Genomic DNA, 23,520 nt, shown 5'->3' on the forward strand with positions numbered 1-23,520 from the left:
GGTGAATGCGGTGTGTTGCAATTGTTTCTGGTCGGTGTCTCTCTCTATCACACACACACACACAGGTTCTGGGTGTTTTAATCCTTCCCTGCACAGTACCCTATAGTGACTTCACTCTGCTCCTCTGAAATTCAATGGCTCTTCTTGGCATCCACTCTGGTGATGAACGAGTCCAAAACAACATATCAGCCTGACTCCTCAATAAAAATGTATTTTCACAGCTCAATCCTGTCGAGACTTGTCTACAGCGAAACACCTACAGAAATGGCGACCACATTTAGAAAGGCACACAGTTAGCATTCATCTTTGAATGTCAGTCCTGACATCATGCCAACTTGTGGTTGTCCCCCTTAAATTCTATTCCATGACATTTTGTTTCAAATTTGTTTAGTATTCGCGTGTCAGTTTGTCCATTCATCAAGATATCTGCTAGCTCTCACCAAAGCCTCTGTGTCTTTCATACACTGTTGAACTTGGCTGGGGAAAAGATCAAGTGCTGAACCTTAATGGTCCTTGTTCAATGTTTTCTTTGACAAGTCGCCTCCAAGTCAAACGGAACTCTTCCTGAAGGTCGGGAAAGGAGTTTGGAGCTGTCCTTTACAGAAGCTGAGTTCTCATGGACTCCAAACTAACAGACTCTCTTTTTGTTAGCACACTCTTTTTTTGATGCTGGGAGCTGGTTTCTTCTGTACCCTGCTTCTTGGAAACAAACCACTTTAACATGGTTGATGCACGTGTGGTCGTTGGAAAGCAGACCATGGCCATGCAGCCACTGTCTCGTGTGACAAAGGACGGAGATAATTTGGAAAGAAAGAAAGAAAGAAAGAAAGAAAGAAAGAAAGAAAGAAAGAAAGAAAGAAAGAAAGAAAGAAAGAAAGAAAGAAAGAAAGAAAGAAAGAAAGAAAGAAAGAAAGAAAGAAAGAAAGAAAGAAAGAAAGAAAGAAAGAAAGAAAGAAAGAAAGAAAAGAAAGAAAGAAAGAAAGAAAGAAAAGAAAGAAAGAAAGAAAGAAAGAAAGAAAGAAAGAAAGAAAGAAAGAAAGAAAGAAAGAAAGAAAGAAAGAAAGAAAGAAAGAAAGAAAGAAAGAAAGAAAGAAAGAAAGAAAGAAAGAAAGAAAGAAAGAAAGAAAGAAAGAAAGAAAGAAAGAAAGAAAGAAAGAAAGAAAGAAAGAAAGAAAGAAAGAAAGAAAGAAAGAAAGAAAGAAAGAAAGAAAGAAAGAAAGAAAGAAAGAAAGAAAGAAAGAAAGAAAGAAAGAAAGAAAGAAAGAAAGAAAGAAAGAAAGAAAGAAAGAAAGAAAGAAAGAAAGAAAGAAAGAAAGAAAGAAAGAAAGAAAGAAAGAAAGAAAGAAAGAAAGAAAGAAAGAAGAGACAGAAAGGTAGGTAGCCAAACAGACAATGCTCATGCTCTGACTATCTTCTGATGGATGAGTTTAGTCTTATCATTCATCAGTTCACTGCAGTATGGCATGCAACCCTGACCCTTTCTGCTTAAAAGGCCCTGAAGCAAAGAAGTTATTATCAGCTCACAACTGTAAACAATCAACAGCAAACAGAAGCAACCAGTTAGCCACCCAGAAGTCCAACCCGGTCTGCCTTTTGTTTTCATTCTGTCCAAAATAAATCTACAGTAAAAACAAACAAAACCACTTGTCAAACGCTGTGGAGTTCAAACTCATTATTTTTCTTTACTGAGGGATGTTAGAGGTCGTTGACGTGTGTGGTAACGACTGAAGGGGATGTTGAGGCAGTGTGGTAAACTAATTCACAAATACAAGCATTAATGCTGAACAGATATAACCAGAAATGAAACCTCAAAGAGTGAGAGATCAAGAAAAAGCAGTGTGTGTGCACACGCGTGTATGTGTGCACTTAAAGCCACACTTGTTGATCCTTGGATTCTTGTGAGCAGCTAGGGGACTAGCGAACCCATCCTTACAGCAGGCCCTCTTCAACTTTTAGGTGCGCTACACTTAGAAGTGCACCTGCACTTTATTTTTGGCCCTCATACATGATCATGTGTGTGACCACACACACACACACACAACTCCCTGTCATGAACAGTCAAACGTTCACACAATTACACAGATGAACAGGAACACAATGAAATGGACAGGAAATGGAGCTTTCTCGTTCTAAAGTTGGAAGACATGCCCATGGTTCCAAGAAACCATTCTTCTACACTTTCTCTCCAGTCCTATGTAGACACATCTACCTATACGTCTCTCAGTTACTGAAATGAAGTATCCTCACTCTTTCTATCTACCAAATCCTAACAATGCACACTCTATGAGCTGACAGCCAAGATCAGCCAAGATCCCAGAAGAACTGATGACTCCATGGTGACCCCTTTATGATTTTGAGGGTTGAGACAAAGAGACCGTGACATGAGTGGTTGGACCTACTGTACCTTGATTTGAGAGGCAATTTTTAGTTAAAGCTTCAAGTTTATTTACCATTTACAAGTACAGGTAAATTGGAATTCTTGGTTCATCTCCTCTCAACTGTTCCCTCGTGGCCTAACCTAAATCTCAAAGTATATGGTTCTAAATCTTGATTTCAAAATAAATAATCAAAATCCTGTGACCTAACAATACATAATACATCTAAATCAAATGATATAGCTGAACTCTTCAATATTTATGGAAACTTCAATTACGTTCACAGTTTGTTCTTTTTATTTATGTCTTTGGCCCTGCCCAGGTTACACAACTCTCGTTGAGCGTGCAGTCTAATACGTTTCTGTGCAACACAATGTGTGGTGCTGTTTGGTTTTCAGACAGTTCCATTCTTCCCACATTCAAACTGACGACTTAACTTATTTAGCCTAATTGCCACTTTATGAGAGAATTTTAAAAATAAACTCCAAACACTGGGAGCATTAAGTCTACAGCCTGGATGCCATGGGATCGCCCGAGTGTTTCTCCTCAATGCCAAGGTGTCCTCAAACTGAACAGAAAGGTGGCTTTGTGCCTTGTTCATTAGATGCTGTTTGTAGAGGGAGTGGCAGTGAACAGAGCAAACATCCCTACACCAAGGTGAGTCTGCTGGGCCAGGTAGGGGGGGGGGAAGCTAACAAGATGTGTGTTTAGTGTGTAATAGACTGACCAGCTTAAGATAATGGGGGCAATGACAGAGGCCTCCTTTGACAAAAAAGGGAAAAATGTGGAGCGTGTCCCCACTGGTTGGTTGGCCTCAGGACCAACAAGGGTCCAACGACCAAGGAGAGTGGGCGTGTTCCTCTTGGCTGGTGATGACCCCAAGAGAAAAGCCCCCAAGCTAAGCAACAGACGTATAACATAAACCAGTAAATCACTGCATCCATCTACTCATCCACCTGTCCATCCATCTTGGTAAGGAGCTTGTACAACAACAGAGTTCTTGACCACAGTGATCTATCAGGAGCAGCATTGACTGTCGGGGGAAAAAGAATCACTCACCAGAGGAAGAGAGAGAGAGAAACGCGATGGAAGACTTAGCCACAACAAAACAGCCAGCTAGGAGCCTCTGGTTTGAGTTAAAGCATCCCTTCCTGTCAACCAAAACAAAACCCATCACGTGCTCATCACGCAACCACCATGAAGCAGAATCCGCTATCCAACATCCGCTCGAAACCCCTGGACACATCAGACACGTCAGCACTTGAAAAGGTTAAGGACTATTTTTACAGAGCCCGAGAAATCCCAGTGGATTCCCAAGCTCCGAAAACCCAAAGTATTACAGGGCAGCTGCTCCAACCAGCTTCTGAGGCTGGGCAAAGGGCAAGCAAGTGAACACCGAACCAGACAAGCGCTGTCTAATCCTGTAAGGTATTGGGCGCGCGTCACCGTGAGCAGAGACCAGCCACATGGCTGCCAGCAAGACGGATTAAAAGTTTATCCTCTGGCAACCGGGAGGTGCTGCTTTCTTTCTTTAGACCATCCCTCAATGTCTCCTACCGGTAAGGCGGAATCGGGAATATTTATACACGGCCTTTGGAATGACGACATATGGAATTTGTTTGTTGGATGGCTGATGGAGAGAGACTTAAGAAGACATCATCCTCCTAGCACATACTTCTGCTTTAATATTAGTACCAACACGTTCAATAACTAGCCATCAACTACTGTAGTTTATTTAAACAGCCTCTTTTGGGGATGGTGTAAGGAGTATTTCAATATGTTTTGATTAGTCTCTAACCCATGGACAACGACTTGAAACCATCATCATTGGAGAAAACGATACTTCACTGAGAACTCCATCCATGGATTCTACTCTTTACGTTCTCCCTTGATATTTCCCAGCATGCATGTCAAAACGGGCAACACAAATACAATGCAATTTGACTGAATTGGCTAGTCAATGCAATGCATTCTGCTCAAAAGTAAGACAGATAGACATGGGTTCTGGCATTGTTTTGAATGCTAAGACGATGACATAAGATGTTGATGACATATCACCCTTAACCCTCGTGCTGCCTTCGGGTCACATGACCCAAAGGTTCATAACGAACCATCGTTGTGTTTACCCAATTTTACCCAATACAAAAACAAATTAAAATAATTTTCTTTTAACCTTTGCAATGTGGGGGGTCTGAGACAGCCCAACGGTTAAAAGAAAATGCTTCACTTTGTCTTTGTATGCGGTAAATCTGTCGCAATACGACGGTGGGTCACAATGACTGATGGGTCAGAATGACCCGAAGATAACACAAGGGTTAAACTCAGAGACAGTCCAGCCACCACTACATTGTGGGTATTTGTAGATGATCCAACTAAATGAAAGAGTGTGTAAGTAAGCCACGCCACAAATGAGGGGCTACACACGCTCACATGGTTTTCGACACACACACACACACACATACACTCCCTCGTCCTAGATGAGGCCCACTGGTAGACCACAGAGAAGGGCCAGAAAATCCAAAGAAAACTGTATTGTTTTTCAATCTATGGTTGCCCCTTTACAAGTCTTCACCGCAGAAACATTGCTCATAAAGTGAGCCTGCTTGTTGAACAGCCTCAATGGGCATAGGGTTATTCACGGTTGGAGAGAAGTCCTGAATTAATTCCTAAAGAGAAAGAGACGAAAAAACGAAATCTCAACAGCTTCACTAGATAGTTATTCTATAGGAAACCATACTGTATGTTGAAAGACAGGTGCTAGGCTGCATTAAGAGTGCTGAGGAAGTGGTTGTGAAGGAGTTCCCACGCTGACGGCCTAATCTCTGATCAACATTACCATATCTCGGCACTGTGTCTTTACTGTAATCTACCACCACCTTTCCTGGTGTCTAACAATAAACCTCTTCACAACATACTGGAACGCCGGCTTCTCGTGGTCATCTGATTAAACTCATATTGTAACCCATTGTTATCACACATCAGAACTTGTAAATAAAGCCAAACACTTTGTGTGAATGAGTTCCACTCCATACAGAGGTTAAGTAAACACGATTAATCCCACATCAAGAATGTCACCATTCATCACACACACACACACACACGTGTACAAAATGCAACCACAATATAGCTTCCGTTGTAATAACAATATTCTTTTGGCAATGTTCTGTTCAGAATCAGATTGGCAATAACAACACAACTGTGAAACTACGGGGTGAGTTCTGGGTGTATGCACAATTCTTTAACAAACAACAAATTCAGCTTCCTGGATCTTTCATTAAGTCAAACCATCTGACTCCGCCTTAGTAACTGTTGCATCAAAAGAATGATGTGTGCTTTCTCTTTTAGTATACCATACAATTTTGGGAAGAATCCAAGTACAAAATATGTAGTAAAATGTATTTACAAGTACAGTCTTGGAAGGATGTGTGCTGTGAAGCTGCAGTCACTGAGACAACGATGATAAACACACTCAATCCTCCAGAGTCCTATCTTCCTCTACAGTACATCTGGCAACATCCATCACGGCACTCAGATATTCAGCCATGAGGTGTTGCTGACCTGAGTTGCTTCGTTCAACTGGACATTTTGACTCAACTGCAGTGTCTTGAGTGACATCAACTTGACTTCATGGAATATTCTAATACGGTGAACAATGGAAGTAAAATATGCCCATGGAGGAATAGCACAAAAATGTGTCATATATGATCAGTCGGGTAACATTAAACGATTGTGAATCATTATAATACTAACAATGTGTATTGTGCTCTCCAAAAATAGTGATGTAACATGTGGTAAACATTTTGGACACACAAACTTACAAGATAGGAATTGTGCCTGTCGAGGAAAACAGAGTCGCCCATGTCTCAAAATAAGAATCCACATAAAAGTCTCCAGAAATTAACGAAGCGATTCAACAAGTGTTATTCTGACTCAAAAGAGTAAGCGACTCAACGGCAAATACGCGTTGTTGCCCGTCACATCAGTTCATGCAACAACGTTTGGATTTAACTATTAAGAACAAACTGTGATTCGCGTTCAAGCTAAATGGTTGCATCTTCAAATAATACAATGTAGCAATATTACATCCATGCCATGAAGGACACCGAGGGCAGTGCTCCACAGCTCCATGCATGCGCTCCGCTCCGACTGCTAAAATTTGCGATGTTGCGCCAAGCAGAGAGGAAGCAAAGTCGGGTAGAGAAAGACAGATAGGCGGGGCACCTCAGAGGGAACCATGGATCGAGTGGAGCAATTAGAGTAGGTCTAGATGTGCTGGTGCACATTACACTCAATCAGCAGCAACCTAGGTTGTTGAAAGGGAAGGTGCTTATGTACACACTGCCTCAGAATGAGGGGTCAACAGTGACAATTGACATAACTCGCAAATGTTCAAAATGATCCAGTGTTTCTCTGAAACCTGGCCAGTGTCGAAGTAATAGAAAAGTTTTCAACAATGGGGAAAGTTTGAGCAATGCTTTGTGTAAAAGGTTGAGCAATGCAGCCAAGTTTTGCCTGCAATTTTTCTGGACACAGATATGAAAACAAAAAATAATACAACCCAGTTTCATGGGGTCAGGCTGCATAAGGACTCATACACCTCCTGTGAGGATTTTACAATGGAGTTACTAGAATCATATTTACTAGAGTTAAGGAAAACCATTTGATTTGCTCTCCATTGACAGGCAGGGGCATGAGGGATATAAAATAACCTATTCTATTGTCAGTCTCTAGGCTACTAGGCTTCAAGAGAGACTGTGCGTTATTTTCCCCTTTGGGTATGGGTAAATCCCTGTTGACTATAGGCACATTCTATACTCATACAGATCATACACACACCCAACCACACACACACACGCACACAGTAGATTCCAGGGTTTATCAGATAGACTTGTAAACATCGAAAGAATGTTGAGCAGCAAGAAGGTGATTGTTTTACAATGAAATCAGATGACACAAGATACCATGATGTATGTCAAAGGGCATCATCACATGACATCATCTTGCATCAGATTACGCAAAACATATCCAATGCACATTTTTTCTTTTACAGGTAAATCATGACTAGCGTCATAGCTAATAATAAAAAAAGTGACCCCCGTATAAGTACATTTCTAGAGGAAACAGTTTAGGTCTGAATGGATACATTTCTCCTAAAATGGTGATTTGGTCCTCCCAGTGTGACCGGCTGACACTGCCTGAGCTGAACTGAGGGGAGGGAGAAGGAGGAGAAGAACATGAAAAGAGGGGAGGAGATGGAAGGGAATGTGGTAGGACATCCCAAGATGTCCAGATGTGCATCATCACACAACATGGAGCAGTTTGTCCTGATTGCACCTACTCTTCCAGCCCAGACAAGGAAAACACAGTTTGTTCCAAATCGCAGAGGAGAGACTAACACTGATAATTGTAAGTGAAAAAAAAAGATGCCCATTTTAGACCCCCGGACCTTGCTATCGGAAGAACATTGCTGATTTAAAATATGTTGTTCATATATTGAATGTAGTTTGCCCCTTGTGTACAACAGGAGAAGACCTGATCAACACCATGTGGAAACATTCAAAGTTCATTATTGAAGTTTTCAACATGCCATGAAAATGCAGTAAAGCATTTAAAAATGAAGACTGCATTGCCACCCATTCCAGCTACTTGCCTCTCACTGTGCAAACACTGCTGGTAAATCTTAGCTAATCTTAGGTAGTCTTAGGACATGTACTATCTTTGGTTCAAATTTAATTTCCATAGTACAAGAATGAAACTCATTGAACAGACCATAAACAATTTTGTCTCCTTAATTATGGAACTTAACTTTCATGCATTGCTTACATTTTTTAAGTTTTGCTAGCAAATGTTTAACTAATGTTTTTTTGATGTTGTTTGATGTTCTTTCGAATACATGTTTTGTACTAAGATCACCCATTGACTACCATTTTAAGAACATGCATTTGTGAAATTAGGGGGAAATTAGGGAAATTGTGCTTCCCCTTAAAAGTCTCAAATTCATATTAAGTTGTGGCTATGCTAACCAGGAAGGGTCACCCACATTGAGATGTCAGCACTTCAGGATGTTACAACCCTCTTTTACTTTGTACTATCAATGGCTGACAGTTAAGTCAGACCCAAAAAGAGAACTAAGTATATGATTGCTGTTTACGGATGGACATCGTCACAATAACAGCAGTTCGGGGCTAGAGATATTTGCCAGTGGTCAGGGGAGGTGACTCAGTCAGGACACCCAGGGATAAAGAGCTTTCTAAGCCCCTGTTTGAGGACAAGTCAGGCTTGTTGCCTTGTGAGGGAGGCCAGTGGTCCTGTTCAGGGAACAGGGCAGTCGTATAATGATCTTACAATTATGTGTCCTTGCAGATTGTAATCATGATTGCAATGATCATGTTCATTGCAATCATGATTGCAATGAACATGATTCTCTCTCTCTCTCTCTCTCTCTCTCTCTCTCTCTCTCTCTCTCTCTCTCTAGAGAGAGAGAGAGAGAGAGAGAGAGAGAACACTATGAACGTTTCGACTCTCTCTCTCTCTCTAGAGAGAGAGAGAGAGAGAAAGTCGAAACGTTCATAGTTTGAGAGACAAACATGAGTGGCGGTCAGGAGTACAGGAGGAGAACGAGTGGGAAGATTCCCCCCAAAAAGCGGGCACACACATAAACGCCTTTACTGCGGGAGCAACACAAAGCCCTTGGAGAGTGACCTCAGTGCTGGGGAATGTGGTCTCACCCCGTCTCCGGAGAGAGAGAGAGAGAGAGAGAGAGAGAGAGAGAGAGAGAGAGAGAGAGAGAGAGAGAGAGAGAGAGAGAGAGAGAGAGAGAGAGAGAGAGAGAGAGAGAGAGAGAGAGAGAGAGAGAGAGAGAGAGGGGGGAGAAACACAGTTTGTTACCAGCGCATCTCCCTGACATCTTCAAGGATCTCAAGACGTCCGCGGACCAAAATGATCCAAGAAAGAAAGAGGCTAAGCAACAAGCCCCTGAGCCCACCACAGCCCCCCAACCTTCCCCCGGTCTGGATTCAATCATCGGGCTTCCATCCCTCAGGCCGACGCTCATCCTGACGCTCCTTCTGTTCTGTCGTGGGTGCGGGGAGAGGGAGCACGCGGCTGTGACACGCTAGTTAGCCTGCCGAAGAGCTAAAGGGCCGAAAAGGGGAAGCATTTTCCACTGGCTAACACACAAGATATTTCATGTCGGAACACTGAGCAGAACCCAGATGTTTGAGACAAAGGCTAGGCGGTAGGGAGATGGAATCCAGACCCCCGTGTGTGTGTGTATTGTGTGTGTATATTGCATGTGTGTGTTGTTTTTTGCCTCCTTTGAGTGGCTCAATCACACCCTGGGCTCTCTGTCAACCTCCAGCTGGGCCAGGTGGTTTCATCACACAGCCTGAAGTGATGTCACCATCAGAAGAAAAGCAAACTTAACCAAAGGAATGTAGGAATATGGGACAAAGGGACCTGCCACAGAGTAGCTGGTGACATCATACTCATCTTGTCCATGTCACTTCCACATTCCACTCTCCACATAGACAACGCAGACGAGACTCCCTCTGCTTATTTCTCAACGTAAAAAGGCTTTCCAGTAAAAGTTGCAAAGCTTGTGCGACGTCTTTGCACGACCTCTGAGAGCCTCGAAAAGCATTCTGTCGCAAAGGGCACGAGCGTAAAGTGCGTCTGAGACGGAGTCAGACGTTTCACAGGCCCTCAAGACACGGCTAGCTGACTTGGCCCAGACTTCCGCTGCATGTGTCAGTCTGGGCTCGAAGATTCCGCCTTCGCCCGACATTCCCAGAAGGAGCCGTTACGGATATACAAGAATCGGACTTGAGTGGCGGAGAGGGGATGGATACAGACTGGCACCAGGGCTGAGTGAGGAGGCTCACGTTGCTCCCACAAGAGGGAGAAAGACGCCATCTCCACCTACGCGTGGTGTTTTTCGCAGAAAGCCGTTGCCATGGCGTCGCAGCCGGACTATTGCATAAGTGGAGACACACTCCACTGCAAGGATTATCAGATGGCACAGACAATTAGAACTGAAAGATGGATGGTACTTGGAGAGGCTTTCCATGAATCTTAAAGAGTCTTGAATTTGTTTTAATTGTTTTTTTGGGGGGGCGGGGGGGTGTACGGGAACTTGGTTGTGTCCTGGCGAGAGAACAATTGTACAGATCCTTAGACAAATTCTTCCTCAGCAAATCTAATATTCCCACCAAAAACAAAGATGTCAGGCAAAAAGACAACTTTGCCATCTTTAGAAACACAATCAAAATGTCTGCAGGCACACACTTCTCTTGAGTACACACTACTGTTTGTGAAGCGCTCACTATTGCAATCATGTTGTGGGCTAAAATCATTGCGCCATGGGTTTGCACAGGCAAAGGTCATTGGGTTTAGACCCTTTGCGCTTGCATGCACCACACACAGCCTCAACATCTCTCCATCGCTCCAGTGTCTCTCTGGCCTTCTGCCAACCTTGATAGGGTGACCTCTCTTTTGGTGGCTGACCTGGTCTGACCCTATCAGACCAGGTCAGACATAACAAAACGACTGGAGCGTCAGTGTTTGGAGGGGCCTGTTTGTGTGTGGTCGTCCTATCTGTTGATAACACATATGTATTGTTTGTTAGTGGAGAACAAAAATCCCTTGACTCGACGTCTCCAGAGAACATATTTTGTTCAATTGCTGACGAAAAGTTTTCCAAAACAGGACATTTATTTCACACTGGTCGGTTTTGAGGGGCGTCACATTCAACAGCCTTAAACGGTGACATACTTTAGATCAAACCCTTATCTGAGGCACAGCTTAGAAGCTCCTATTCTTTTAGACGGAAGGCCTAAATATTTACGCCGGAGTATAAACACATGGTTTCGGAGAATGCCCTCTGTGAGCTATAAAAACAGACACATTTGTATGTGTTATAAAAAGGAGAGTTAGCCGACACTGGGGAACCTTTCCCATCCAGGTTTCAAATCTGATTTGTTTCAAATAACGCAGACAGCATGTTAAAACCCTGGCCCAGTGCTGAGGTTTTGAAGCAAACAACACACAACGACCCTCCACCAGTCGCTGAATCCAGGCAAAGATGTGTACACAAAACAGCTTGAGAATGTCTACGGGCTTCGCAATAAATAAATAAAAAAACTGCAAACATGATGTAATTTGGCTTGCTGCAAAGTACTTTTCCACAGATCTTTAAATATTTACTCGTGCCACCAAAATATCTAAATTTGGAGAGCTATTTTCAAGGATGATGTCATCGTGTGGCCTTCTCTCTTAGTTTGGTCCGTTGTGTCTGCCTGTCGTCGAGGGCTTGACCGTGCAATCTCCCCGCAGAGCAAGAAACAGGGAAAGGGGAGATGAGTTAGAAAGGAGAGGTAAGCAAGGTGAGAGGTATATGGATGGTGGATGGGGTGGGGTGGGGGGGGTTGAAAGATGCATCTTGGCTCTCTGCTCTCCCTGGGACCTCCGGAATGCGTCTGGAATCCTAACCAGACTCCCCCACGTGCCCTGCCCCAGCTTGCTCCATCTCCCACAGGGAGACCAGCGCCAACACATTTCCCTGACCACACCACACACGGGGACAACTCCCCTACCTCAGCACACAGTGACCCTTCACCAGTGGGTCCAGTTTGAGTAACGCCGGGGTGCGTGTATACATGCGTGTATGGGGCCTGTATATTTCAATATGAACGTGCATCCAGTCGGGAGACAACTAGAAGCCTTTAGCTCAGGCAGGGGCATTCTTCTCACTGCTGTACGCCACGCCCACTGCTACAGACTGCCACAGACACTTGAGTGTTTACGGCACTCTGTCATCACCATGGCAACAAAGAAACACGCAGAACGGCAACAAACGAAAACACGTAGAAAAAAAAGAAGCGCGTTGACCAGTATTCCAAGGGGGATACTGTTCATGCGTCAATATCCATGACAATGGAGGTCATTGAACGTCTACATTGTGCGTACATCAATACTTCATTATGCATATATACGTGTATGCACTATATATAGATGCCATGATGTCAGCTACAGGATATGACATGGAACAAGCAACTGCACTCCGCAGATGGAGTTGAAAATCAATGGCTAACAATTACTGACCAAAACACACCGATAAATGTAGTCAGTATTCCGTTAGACACCATGGGTCCTCACATGTGCCCTGCAGAAACAAATGCTTAGGGCAGTTTGGAAATGCCTCCGTGCAGTTCCACTGCGTTCCCAGTCAAACAAGCTTTTCATAGGAATGCGTCAATGAGCTGACCCAACTGTGTTATTTTTTTTGGTGAAAGGTCAGCAGTGTGTGTCAGCGTGATCGCAGTGTTTCCAGCTGCTTCATCAGCCTGCTCTGCGGGGGGGGGGGGGGGGGGGGGGAGGGCTCCAGACAAGAAAACACAGGATGAGACAGACAGCTTCATCAAGCGAGGCTGCAGGGTCACCGGTTTGGCCAGCAACTGCGACCAACGCTCTGAACCCAGCCTATATCCTTACATACAGCAGAGAGAGCGCTGCATTATACACAATGGACTGTATGTTACTCCACATAGACTCACAAAACTCACTTTGCTTACCAACTGGACCAGAAGCCTGCCTTTAGTGCAATCAAACTCACCATTTCACACTCCAAATTTCAAGAGGAAACCTCATATGATGAATTCATCGTGCTTCAGGTTTTTCTTGGGTACAGTCTGGTCATGTGCCGTGTACCCCAGACAGATAGTGGTACCCGTGTCTGCAGTGTGACGATGCCACATGAGCAGCAGTAACTAATTTAAAGGCTATTATAGCTCCATTAGACGAGAACCCTCCCTGCTGGCTAAGCTAATCCGACACAGGTGTGACGGCAGACCGTGCTGCCCAAACAAGGCTGAGCCGTACCAAAGACTTTGTTTCCCACGCTCCCCCTTGAGCTGGAAGCTCCCCAGCCATCCTTCTCCAATTGAGGCAAATTACAATGAATAAGGCCTCCTGTGGAAAAACGGGTCCAACACACCTCCCTATCTTTTTAGGCAAAGACTTATTGCTTTGTGGAATGCTGCTACTCTTGAGGGTGTTTTTTTTGTTTGTTTGTTTATTCCATGTACCCTGGGACTCAAACTTCATGAAGAAAACCCTCATTAGACTTGTTATTTCTCTCCTCTCTTTTATTCCTCACTACTCGAGGTTTTTACTTGAAATCACCCAACGGGGTCTCCGTCTTACTGGTACTATCCCCTCATTTTGAAATGAAAGCACTGATTCCCGTCCCTGTAGGCAACCTTGCTTCAACAGCCTCCCTCCACCGTCGCTCCTTCCCTCTGACCTAACCCCCATGCAGTAGAGAGGCTTCTCCTTGGCTCAAATTACCCGAAAGAACCCGAAAGAAAAATGTTTATCCCTGTAGTGTCTCCATTCCAGCAGGCCTACAGGCTGTTCCCATCTGCGGGGGCCCCGCGTGGCGCTGGGTGACGCGCCACGGTCGTAAGACGTGACTGAGGGACGGCCAAAGCAAGACACCCAGACGGACAGACGGACAGACCAGACGGACAGGCCGGTGCGGCGAAGCGGTCGCTCAAGGAGCTCATCGGCTGTGTTTATTCGGCTCACATTCCCAGGGAGCACACTGACTGAGCCGGGAAGGAGAAAAGAGAGGCTGGACTGTTAAGTTGCAAACTCATTACTATGGGGGGAGGGGGGGGGGGGACGTGCATCATGTCCATCTTAATGCAATTTGTGGTTGTAAAGGGGGTAGAGGGGTTTTTCTTTTCTGATTGAAGCTTGAAGACATTAACACAGATTTAAATACTGATCTGCACACACACACACACTCACTTATTAAACACACACACAAAACAGCCACTGACTGTCCACCAATGAGAGGGAGGGAGGCAGTAGGGGACCAGACACAAGTACTGTTTTACTCACTAACCAAGATAACAAAGCGACAGCTCCTGTGCTGTCTGTCTAATTAGGCCGTCTGTGAGACATGGAGGCTCCAGGTCCTGGGGAGGAGAAGGGAAGGGAGGGGCAGGATTAAAACTGGAGAGATAAAGGACTGTGAAAAGGATCGACGATATAACACAATAACAGTGCAAAATGAAACCTCTGTGGTATTCACAGCAAATGGAATTGCAACACACACCCACACATCCTCACACACACACACACACACACACGCACACACACACACACACACACACACACACGTCACTGCATAAGGATTCTGGGAAGAGAACCAACAGCATGGATTTTGATCCATGCCTGGATGTGACGCCTGTCCCTGCTGAAGCAGTACAAACACAACACTCAGCTGGAGTTTGCTTGTGCACACTGTTATTCATCTTCACTTTTTCCTCTTGTGGAGGAACAAGAGGGCCAGCAATGGAGCTGTTGAAAAAACAAGGTTGAGATATTACAGACAAGCCATTTTGAGAACAAACCCACCACAATGAGGGTGATAACCATCGGATAGTACGGTTTTCAAAAAGGCTAGCCTCTGCACAGAGACCAATTCTATGGCGGTCCAGGCAATAAAATATTTCAAACGAATAACCAACACCCATGTATTAATACAACACATATAGTATAGTGTATATACATATATATATATATATATCAATGTTTCCTATGATATAATACTCATATGAGTGTCAGATATGTAAATCAAGATTGCCATCTGCATCGTTGATGCAACGCCACTCAGTAACTTGAGGACCACGTGCTGGTGCCCAGAATGGCGGTCGTCGCTCCAGCTGGCCAGAGGAGGGCAGCAGCCGAGGACAGATGGAACCGCAGCCCACCCAAGAGCTGCTCCTCACTGCACTGTCAACTATCACCGCTGTGCAGCCGCAAGCTTCTGATAGGCTGCTGTGTCACTGCGTAAACAGGACGGTCATAATGGAAGCTTTATCTAGCATTCATACATGTTGTTTATGAGCATTTGTTTACAGTGAGATGGATTGAAGGTGTGGTGTGGTCCTCCCCCCCCCCCCCCCTCCCCCATTGGTGTAATTCACACCGCAGGTGAAGCATATGCATGTTGTGCAGTCGTCCTGTAGGCCTATTCAATAAATGAGTCTCAAAAGGTTTTGTGTGCAACGCTTTACTGTAAGAAGGATAATAGCCCCCCTCTGTGGCTAAGAAGTGCAGTAAGCACTTTATTCTGTCATTTTATAATGATCACCACGAGATGGTGTTATAGGAATTCCCTTGAAGGCTAAATGGCTTCCTCACTGATGAAAAGCACATTACTATAATTATATCCATTGTAATGGCAACATATAATGAGCATTTATATTAGCTGTACTGAAGATGTTCTACTGAGCCACCACCTTTCCACCCTCCCTCTCTCTCTCCCTTTATCTCTCTCTCCCTTTATCTCTCTCTCTCTCTCTCTCTCTCTCTCTCTCTCTCTCTCTCTCTCTCTCTCTCTCTCTCTCTCTCTCTCTCTCTCTCTCTCTCTCTCTCTCTCTCTCTCTCTCTCTCTCTCTCTCTCTCTCTCTCTCTCTCTCTCTCTCTCTCTCTCTGTGTAACATATACACACATGGGCGGGGATACACACACATCTATAACGCCAAGCCCTCTCAAGGGGAGTAGGGCTACTTAAAAAAAAAAAGTGTTTTCTATTTATAGCTATGAAGGTCTGTTGTTTCTGAAATGCTGGTTCCCTGTTAGGCTTTTCTTCCAAGCAGCTGGAGAGATTTGGGGGTGAGGGGTTCTGGTTAGCCTGTCTCACAGGGCTCTGCATCGCACACAGACATATTTATTTAGGCATTACAAGCATTTTTGCTTGGAGGCAGTCGGGTCAGCAACGTTTAAAATAGAAAACCAAGCAAATAAGAACCAAAAATACACTTCCATTTAGGCCCAATCTCCCAACTTGACATCAAGCTCAAGGGTCCCTATTGTGAGGGGTGTGCTCTAAGCCTCTATTAAAAAATGAAGCATGTTGTATTCAGTATTAGCACAGTTGCAACACTGGCTTGGACACTTGAGCTTGGAATATATCATGTATCAACCAATCACTATCCTTGTAAGTTGTGAGTTATTTCAGCCTGTTTGGCAGGCCACTGGGCCCAAGCTGCATGGAGCAGATAAGACAGTCTCCTCAGAGCCAGGCCACAAGGAGAGGAGAACACAAAGATAAGAATGGCTGGGATGAGGCATTCACTCTTTCTCTCTATCTCTTTCTGTCTTTGAATCTCCCTCTTTCTGCCTCTTTTGCTGTGTAATCTGGGCAGTTAGAGTTAGCCCGCTAGCCCATCTTAATGTTAGCGCTGAGAAATGCCTTAAGTTATTTAGCTCTGATCCATGTACTTGTTGAAATGTGTGTATAGAACTTTGGCCTCAGGCTTGTGCCTGTAACTATAGCTTTGGACCGATTCCACCATCAACTGATTGGGAAATTAATACGTTTTCAGCAATGGGATGGCAGTGGTTGGCTAGCTTATAGCTAATTGTTGGTGATTATGGTTTATTATGATATAATGTTCTAAAGAATGCTTGGGTGTGGAGGAGGAGGAGGAGGAGGAGGAGGAGGAGGAGGAGGAGGAGGAAGGCTGAGCCTGCTGGCTGCCAGGGAAACGGGAGGTCAGGTCACATTGCTCCACAGGGAGAGAGGAGAGGAGCCAGTGATAAACTGTTAGTAGAGAAAGATCTACAGGACAAGCTACTGTGTATAACAGACCCCACTGCTTCAGTTATTCAGAAAACTGTGTCAAAAAAGGAAGAAATAGCAGGAGTTTAGCTGACTGTAAAGCCAGGTGATAGGTTTGGGAATAGGGGGCCGCCACCCCTCTCGGACAGGGCCCCAGGCATCACTGGCCTGGAATTCCAAACAACTTCCCTCGTGTGAGCCTGAATCCATCGTGGGACTCTGGCTAAAATGATCAGAGGGCAATGCATACTATAGAGGATTACCCATAAATCAGCAAGCACACTGTTGAAGGGAATACAATTACTGAATACTTACAAATTATTCAAAATATATTTGCGAGTCGCTGTTGCCTGATATTGCACATTCACGTTGATAATTTTTGCCTCATGTACACAGACATTTAAGGAAATAATGGTTGATGGGAAATTAAAGAACATAAAATGTCCTCTGCAGCAAGAAGGACAGGACACTGGATAATGTCACATGCTGTAGACATCAAGTTAATTTACTGAGTAAAATGAAATTGTTAAGATGGACTGAGAAAAAAAAATGCCATCACATTATGAATAAATAGGTCAGCGATTGTCCCTGGTTGAACTCAGGTGTCCATCGTTTACAAACCAAAGTGGACCAATTGTGTTCTTTCCTTCAGGATCATTCTGCAGCAGTGACAGGAAATGAAAACTTTTCCACTTCCTCTGGCCTTATGAAGATCCCAGTTCCCTGCAGGCAAAAACAGTACAGCATCCACAGCAAAAACATGCAGCTCAAATCAGGGACACAAACACAGAGAAAACAAGAATTTGTTGTCATGTGACAACGTGTGGACAATCTGGAAGACATTCACCACAGTACCTCAGGGTGAGCACAGTTTAATGTGAAAGTTTATGATTCTGAGCAGGCGCTAGGCACCATGGGTTTATAAACAGAAAGAACATTCATATTTCTATTTAAATGTTTCTCAAAAGATGGTTATCTACGGTGTGGCTTCTCTCACAGCAATAACACCATGTTTAACATGGCCTCAAATTTCTGGTCTGTTTAAAATGGAGCAGTCAGGATATTATTCATGGGAAGACTTCGGCGGGTATGTATCATTATTGCTACAGTTTACATTTGAAGAAATGAATAAATAAATTTTACTTGTAAACCTAACACCCCGTCCAAGCCCTCACAACAAGAGTTGTGAGGTTTGGAAATAGCTTGAATCAAACCCATGCCTTCCCCATGACAGACCACATTAATGTGCTCTCTCTAAACAAAGATCTACACAAGGATGGCTTCACATTGGAGGAGAAAGGTAATCTGCAACAGACACCAAGATTTGGCAGCGGAAATTAATGTTTACTTTACAGGCAGCTCTATGTCAAGCAGTTCTCTCCTTTCAATGTTGAGAAAACGTACCTTAAAGACAAGTTATTAACAATCAAACTAACAATTAATTTTCTTTCTCTCTCTCGCCATCTCTCTCTCTCTCTCTCACACACACACACACACACACATACTCAAATGCAACTATTTGCAGGCACCTATTCAAATGATGTTTCTCAACCGTTGATGCAAATACCTTTGTCAGAATTCATCAACTCCTAACCTTAATCCAAGCTTGCACAACTACATCAAATAGAAAACGTTGCACATACCATTAGGTATTCAGTAGGCATCTTGTCAGATAAAATATTATAAGTAATGAAAGAACGTTATTATTATATCCCGTGGCATTTCTTTTTGAACATGCTCAGCAGTAACCAGTAACAAAAATGGAGGATTCCCTTTTGACAGGGAGATCAGTTTATGATTATTTTCATTTCTCCCCACTGTAAAAATGAATCCTATGAGATCAACAAGATTATTGATACTGCGAAAAAATCCCATTGTTGTTTTTTTGGTGTAGAGCTGCCGCAGTCTGATGGTTATCTGAGTGAACCAGTTCTTTACAAAACAAAAATGCAGCAACCTTAGAGTTGTGGATGGCTATAGTACAGAAAGAGTCAATCTATGGTGTAGTCCACTGAAAAGTCTTCTATCTGCACACAGACCAGTTGCATGAATAATCTTTACACAATCCAAATACCAAAACGATCAAGACAAATTACAACATGGTAAATGGCAACAGACAAGTTGAATGGTTAATAGTCTGGAAAAAGCAGATGTACTGACTCAAATCCCAATCCTATTCCCCACAGAGAGAAGAAAAGAACATGTGTGACACGGCCACCCCAAACAAATGATGTAGGTTATTTCACAGTTGGGAAACACATGCATATCTGATTTTCAAGATAAGGGGCGGTCATTTGATATACAGTCCTTCCAGACAACAATAGTCAGATGATCCAAATGAGCAGATTACCTTCTAAGCAGAGACAGAGTTGCAAACTCAGCAGTGGGAAACAACAAGGAGAGGCAAGAGGACTTTGGCAGGTGCGACCAATCCAGTTGTAGCCAGCCACACTTTATGGGTGAAACATTCCAACGATGTACAACTGTCAAGGCCCGAGTCCTCCAACGCTTCACTGAGGCAGAAATGTTAGTTCTTGGAGGATGTCCTCCATTTATCTATTGTTTACCTCAATCAGCCAGGCACCTTCAGACTGATGTGATCTGAATGGTACAGAACTTATTATGAGTAGACAAACTGACGAAACCATGCAGTGCCGTATCTCCTGTTTGACAATCTTTTTAACAGATGCTTTCCGTTAGGCAGTCAGTTTAAAGCAGGTATGAGAGGTTAATAACTTTCGATGAAATCCTATGACTGGGGGTGGAGAGGGTGTTTTAGATCGCTCAACAGTAAGATCTAGCTAGCAGGCATGCTAGCAACAGGATGTCGATTCAAAAAGAATTGGCCGTGGCACTGATCCAAGCCAGCTGGCAGAACCTAAAACAATATGAGAACTGAAAAAGCGAGGGAGTTTGCTATCATCAATGAAATCAAAATTGATGCTTCGATGCCCCAGACAAATAGATGCATTAAAGCATGCAAGGCATCGTGCCCAGGGTCTGGGCGTGTGACGGCTACCTAGCCTCACCTCCAACAGTTGATTAAATGTCAACAGTTTATGTTCAGTAATGGTTTTCACCTGTTGATTCAATCTGGCCTTCACGAGAGGGAGTAAGGCTGTAGATTGTAACATAAGCATGCATCTTACAGTCTCTTCCCTCCCAATTTATCCTCCCCCCCCCTTCCCCCCATCCTCACCCATGAACTTCTAATGGTTTCTGAACATAAACCTTCAAGTAACTCTTTACAAACATCCTCTGTTTGATTACCATGAGTCAACTGCATTCATATGCATGCAAAAGCAAAATACAAATGACTTGGAAGCAATTTACTTTATGTTGAACCTTTCAGCTTCATTTATTCAGTTACGTACCTCAAACTTAAATAAAGATACTCAGATTTACTAAAAGGGATCAAGGGATGGTAATACTAAGGAATTCAAATTGTGGGTTCTAAGTAAATCTTCATGAAATACTGAACAGCAGGTTCCATTCATATAAAACGTGGGTGAACCCAACTCTTACTCATGGACCGCATCATTCTGCATTGTGAGTACAACATGTGGTGGAAGTTGAAAGGGATCCAAAAACTGACATCTCTCATAAATCTCTAGCCACCTTTGCCAATTTGCAATTGAGCCAATGTGCTTCTAAAGAATGACAAAATATTAATTGATTATGAACATAGATTACAAGACATAGTCAGACATACTAAATCCAATACACATCAAAGAAATCTACGTCACTGAATCACTAATAGGCTACAATGCTTGGAAAACTGAGCCAATGCATCCCTTAAAATTGGACATTGATTATTATTGCGATCTGTCTTGCTGAATGACATTTTTTATTGAGATAATGTTATTATAATGATGATTAATGACTGTCAGCATATTCTGACTTGTTACACTGAAACTCTGGAAAAAGTTCTTACTGACAAACAGAGCACGTACGAAATTGTTTGCTGGTATTTATTTAGAAAATGAACAAACTGAACTGTACTGTACCCGTGGCAACAGCAAGGTCCTGTCCACAAACCCTCACTTTTCTCTATGACTCATCACTCTTGAGTACTTTGAATATTTGTGATTTGCGTACTCTGACATCTCCCTTCACACAGAAACTAGTCTTTCATTTCTCTTTGTTTCAGTCTTTCTCTCGTTAGTGCAAAGCAGACCACAGTCATGACAGGTATGGTGCAACATCATCATATGATGTGATGAACTGTAAGTAGGCATGTTCACAGGTGAACTGTAAGTAGGCATGTTCACAGGTGAACTGTAAGTCGCCATGTTTACAGGTGAACTATAAGTAGGCATGTCTACAGGTGACCTGAGAGTAGGCATGTCTACAGGTGTGCTGGAAGTAGGCATGTCTACAGGTGAACTGGAAGTAGGCATGTTTACAGGTATATCTCACTGAGTAGGTTTTCCTATGCTGTGAGGCTCTTTGAACAGACAACCCCACCTCTACCATGCCTTCTCGCTGCTCTACTGGAACAGACACAGTGTCGATGTTTGTCATTGTTGAAGAACATACTGGAATATAAAGGTTGTGTTTCGAAAGAGAAAAATCTGCTGTGTGCGTTTGTGTGTGTGTGCATGTGTGTGTGTGTGCGTTAGTGTCTCAGACCTGCAAGCCCTTAAGTGTCATAACTCTCCATGAGTTCCTGAGTCTGGATCAAGCTGTTCAAATGGGGTTAGGGTCTTCCCCTCTCGCTGTACTTATATGTCCTTGCTCCGGCTCTGGGAACAGCGATACACTTTGGTGGTCTGCAACGCGTGAGAAACCTTCTTGAAATGTGGCTGCGATTGACCTTGTGACAGTTTCACACTCATGAGAACTCCAATCGGGGCCAAAGCAAACCTTTCTGTGATGTGTGTGCTTAACATCGTTATACACTGGGGCTTTAAGGAGAGTCATACAATATGGTCAAAATCATCATACCTTTCCACCAGAGCAGATGGATTGTAGCCAAATATGCAGCCAATAAAGCCCTCTGCTAAAAATAAGAAGGGCATACCAAGTGTGTTTTTGTGAGGACTTAATAGCCACATCTTGCAATGTGTTCATTCCCACTCCATTTGCACTAAAAGTCAGACCTGTGTCTTGGAAAGTAAGTATTAGAAAGTAATCCAGGAGTTTTAATCTGCTTTAAAGTTAGCAATAATGGTAGTGGTCCATTTCCCCACATTACTTTAAGTGCACCCAAAAAGAGGCCTAATTGACCCAGGTCTGACCTTAAATGTTATAATGCAATAGTTTGAGAGACCAAAATGAATATATAGTTGAATATACACAATTTAACAGGTTAAATTGTGTCCCTAACGATTCACATCCAAAAGCTTACTCACACACTTCAAATTACCATAAAGTAAAATGAATGCTGTCATTAACATGTCTCGGCTTTCCCTACGTTAAAAGAGTTAAGCAAATTTACCTCCGATTTCCACACAATATAGGCGCTTGAGCTTGATTGTTGCAGCTTCTTTTGGAGCCACCTCCGAGGTGAGAACAAAGTGTTGGTGCTCCCAAGGGCAGTGTTACTGGGGCTCCGGACAAGAAATGGTAAATCCCATGCGGTATTCCTTTTTGCGCCCCTCACATCATATTCGAAGTGAAAGTTCGAAGACGGGGATATGTCCTGTGGTGTGGATGGGGGCGAGAGGGAGGATCGCGGTTGTTTCAATCTCAGAGTTTTGGACCGCATGTCATGCTTGAACGCAGCCAGGTGTTCCGGGGACCCATGCAACTGCGAGGACGCAAAGACACCTGTTTCCCCCACGCCTAGCCCAGGTGCCTTCAATCTTTCCCCAGGTCCAACATCAGTCTCGCTGCCACAGTGTCTTATGATGGCAGGATCCAAGCTACGAGTTTGCCGTAGCTTCCTTTTAGAGACCGCTTTTGATGCCGGAGAAGAGCACGAGAAGACGCTATTCAGTATTCCTTGAGAGGAGGACATCTCTCCTTATCCGCTCAGCGCAAGAGCGCATTAGCGGACGTGCCAGTTGATTTTCTGGAGTTCAGTTTGAGTTACCTGATGAACTACCCTACTCCACGCTGCCCCATCAGAAGCTACCCTTTGAAATCATTGTAGCTCCGTCTAGATTGCTTTTGCGCTGAAACCGGAATGCAGTTTAGTCCCATTGCAAAAAGAGACTGAATTTGTCCTCTCGTGTTCCTCTGCACGTAGCCTACCTACGTACTAACCCTAACCCAAACTGGAGTGTGACGCGGCAGGTTGAGCTGACTGAACTTCATCACTGTGTGTTTCCAGGACCGACCGGGGCCGTTATACGCGCACTACATTGCGTAAGACCATGCGTAAAAAGTTTAGAATCCAAGTAGCCTAGTTCATCAGTGGGTTACTCTTTGCACGCATCTATTAAATTGGTTTACTATGTTTACCATGTATTATGAATTGTAGCACAATTCAACTTAGTTGGATTTGATTCAAGCATTAAGTTGGTTAAGGATTAATTTTCCATAATATTCTGTTTTGCATTAGCT

At 43.6% G+C, this 23,520-nt stretch overlaps 1 protein-coding gene across 1 annotated transcript in view; it reads right to left on the reverse strand.

Moving 5' to 3' along the window:
- LOC134007390 (rho GTPase-activating protein 6-like) overlaps positions 1 to 23,260 on the reverse strand; it is a 45,952-nt gene extending 22,692 nt beyond the window's left edge. The window contains 1 exon segment of the mRNA XM_062446821.1: positions 22,451 to 23,260. Coding sequence (XP_062302805.1) covers positions 22,451 to 22,972 — 522 coding nt within the window. The 5' untranslated portion in view covers positions 22,973 to 23,260.
- Positions 23,261 to 23,520: the final 260 nt, after the last annotated feature.

Source organism: Osmerus eperlanus, chromosome 21 (assembly GCF_963692335.1).
Source record: "Osmerus eperlanus chromosome 21, fOsmEpe2.1, whole genome shotgun sequence".
In the NCBI taxonomy this organism is placed as follows: domain Eukaryota; kingdom Metazoa; phylum Chordata; class Actinopteri; order Osmeriformes; family Osmeridae; genus Osmerus; species Osmerus eperlanus.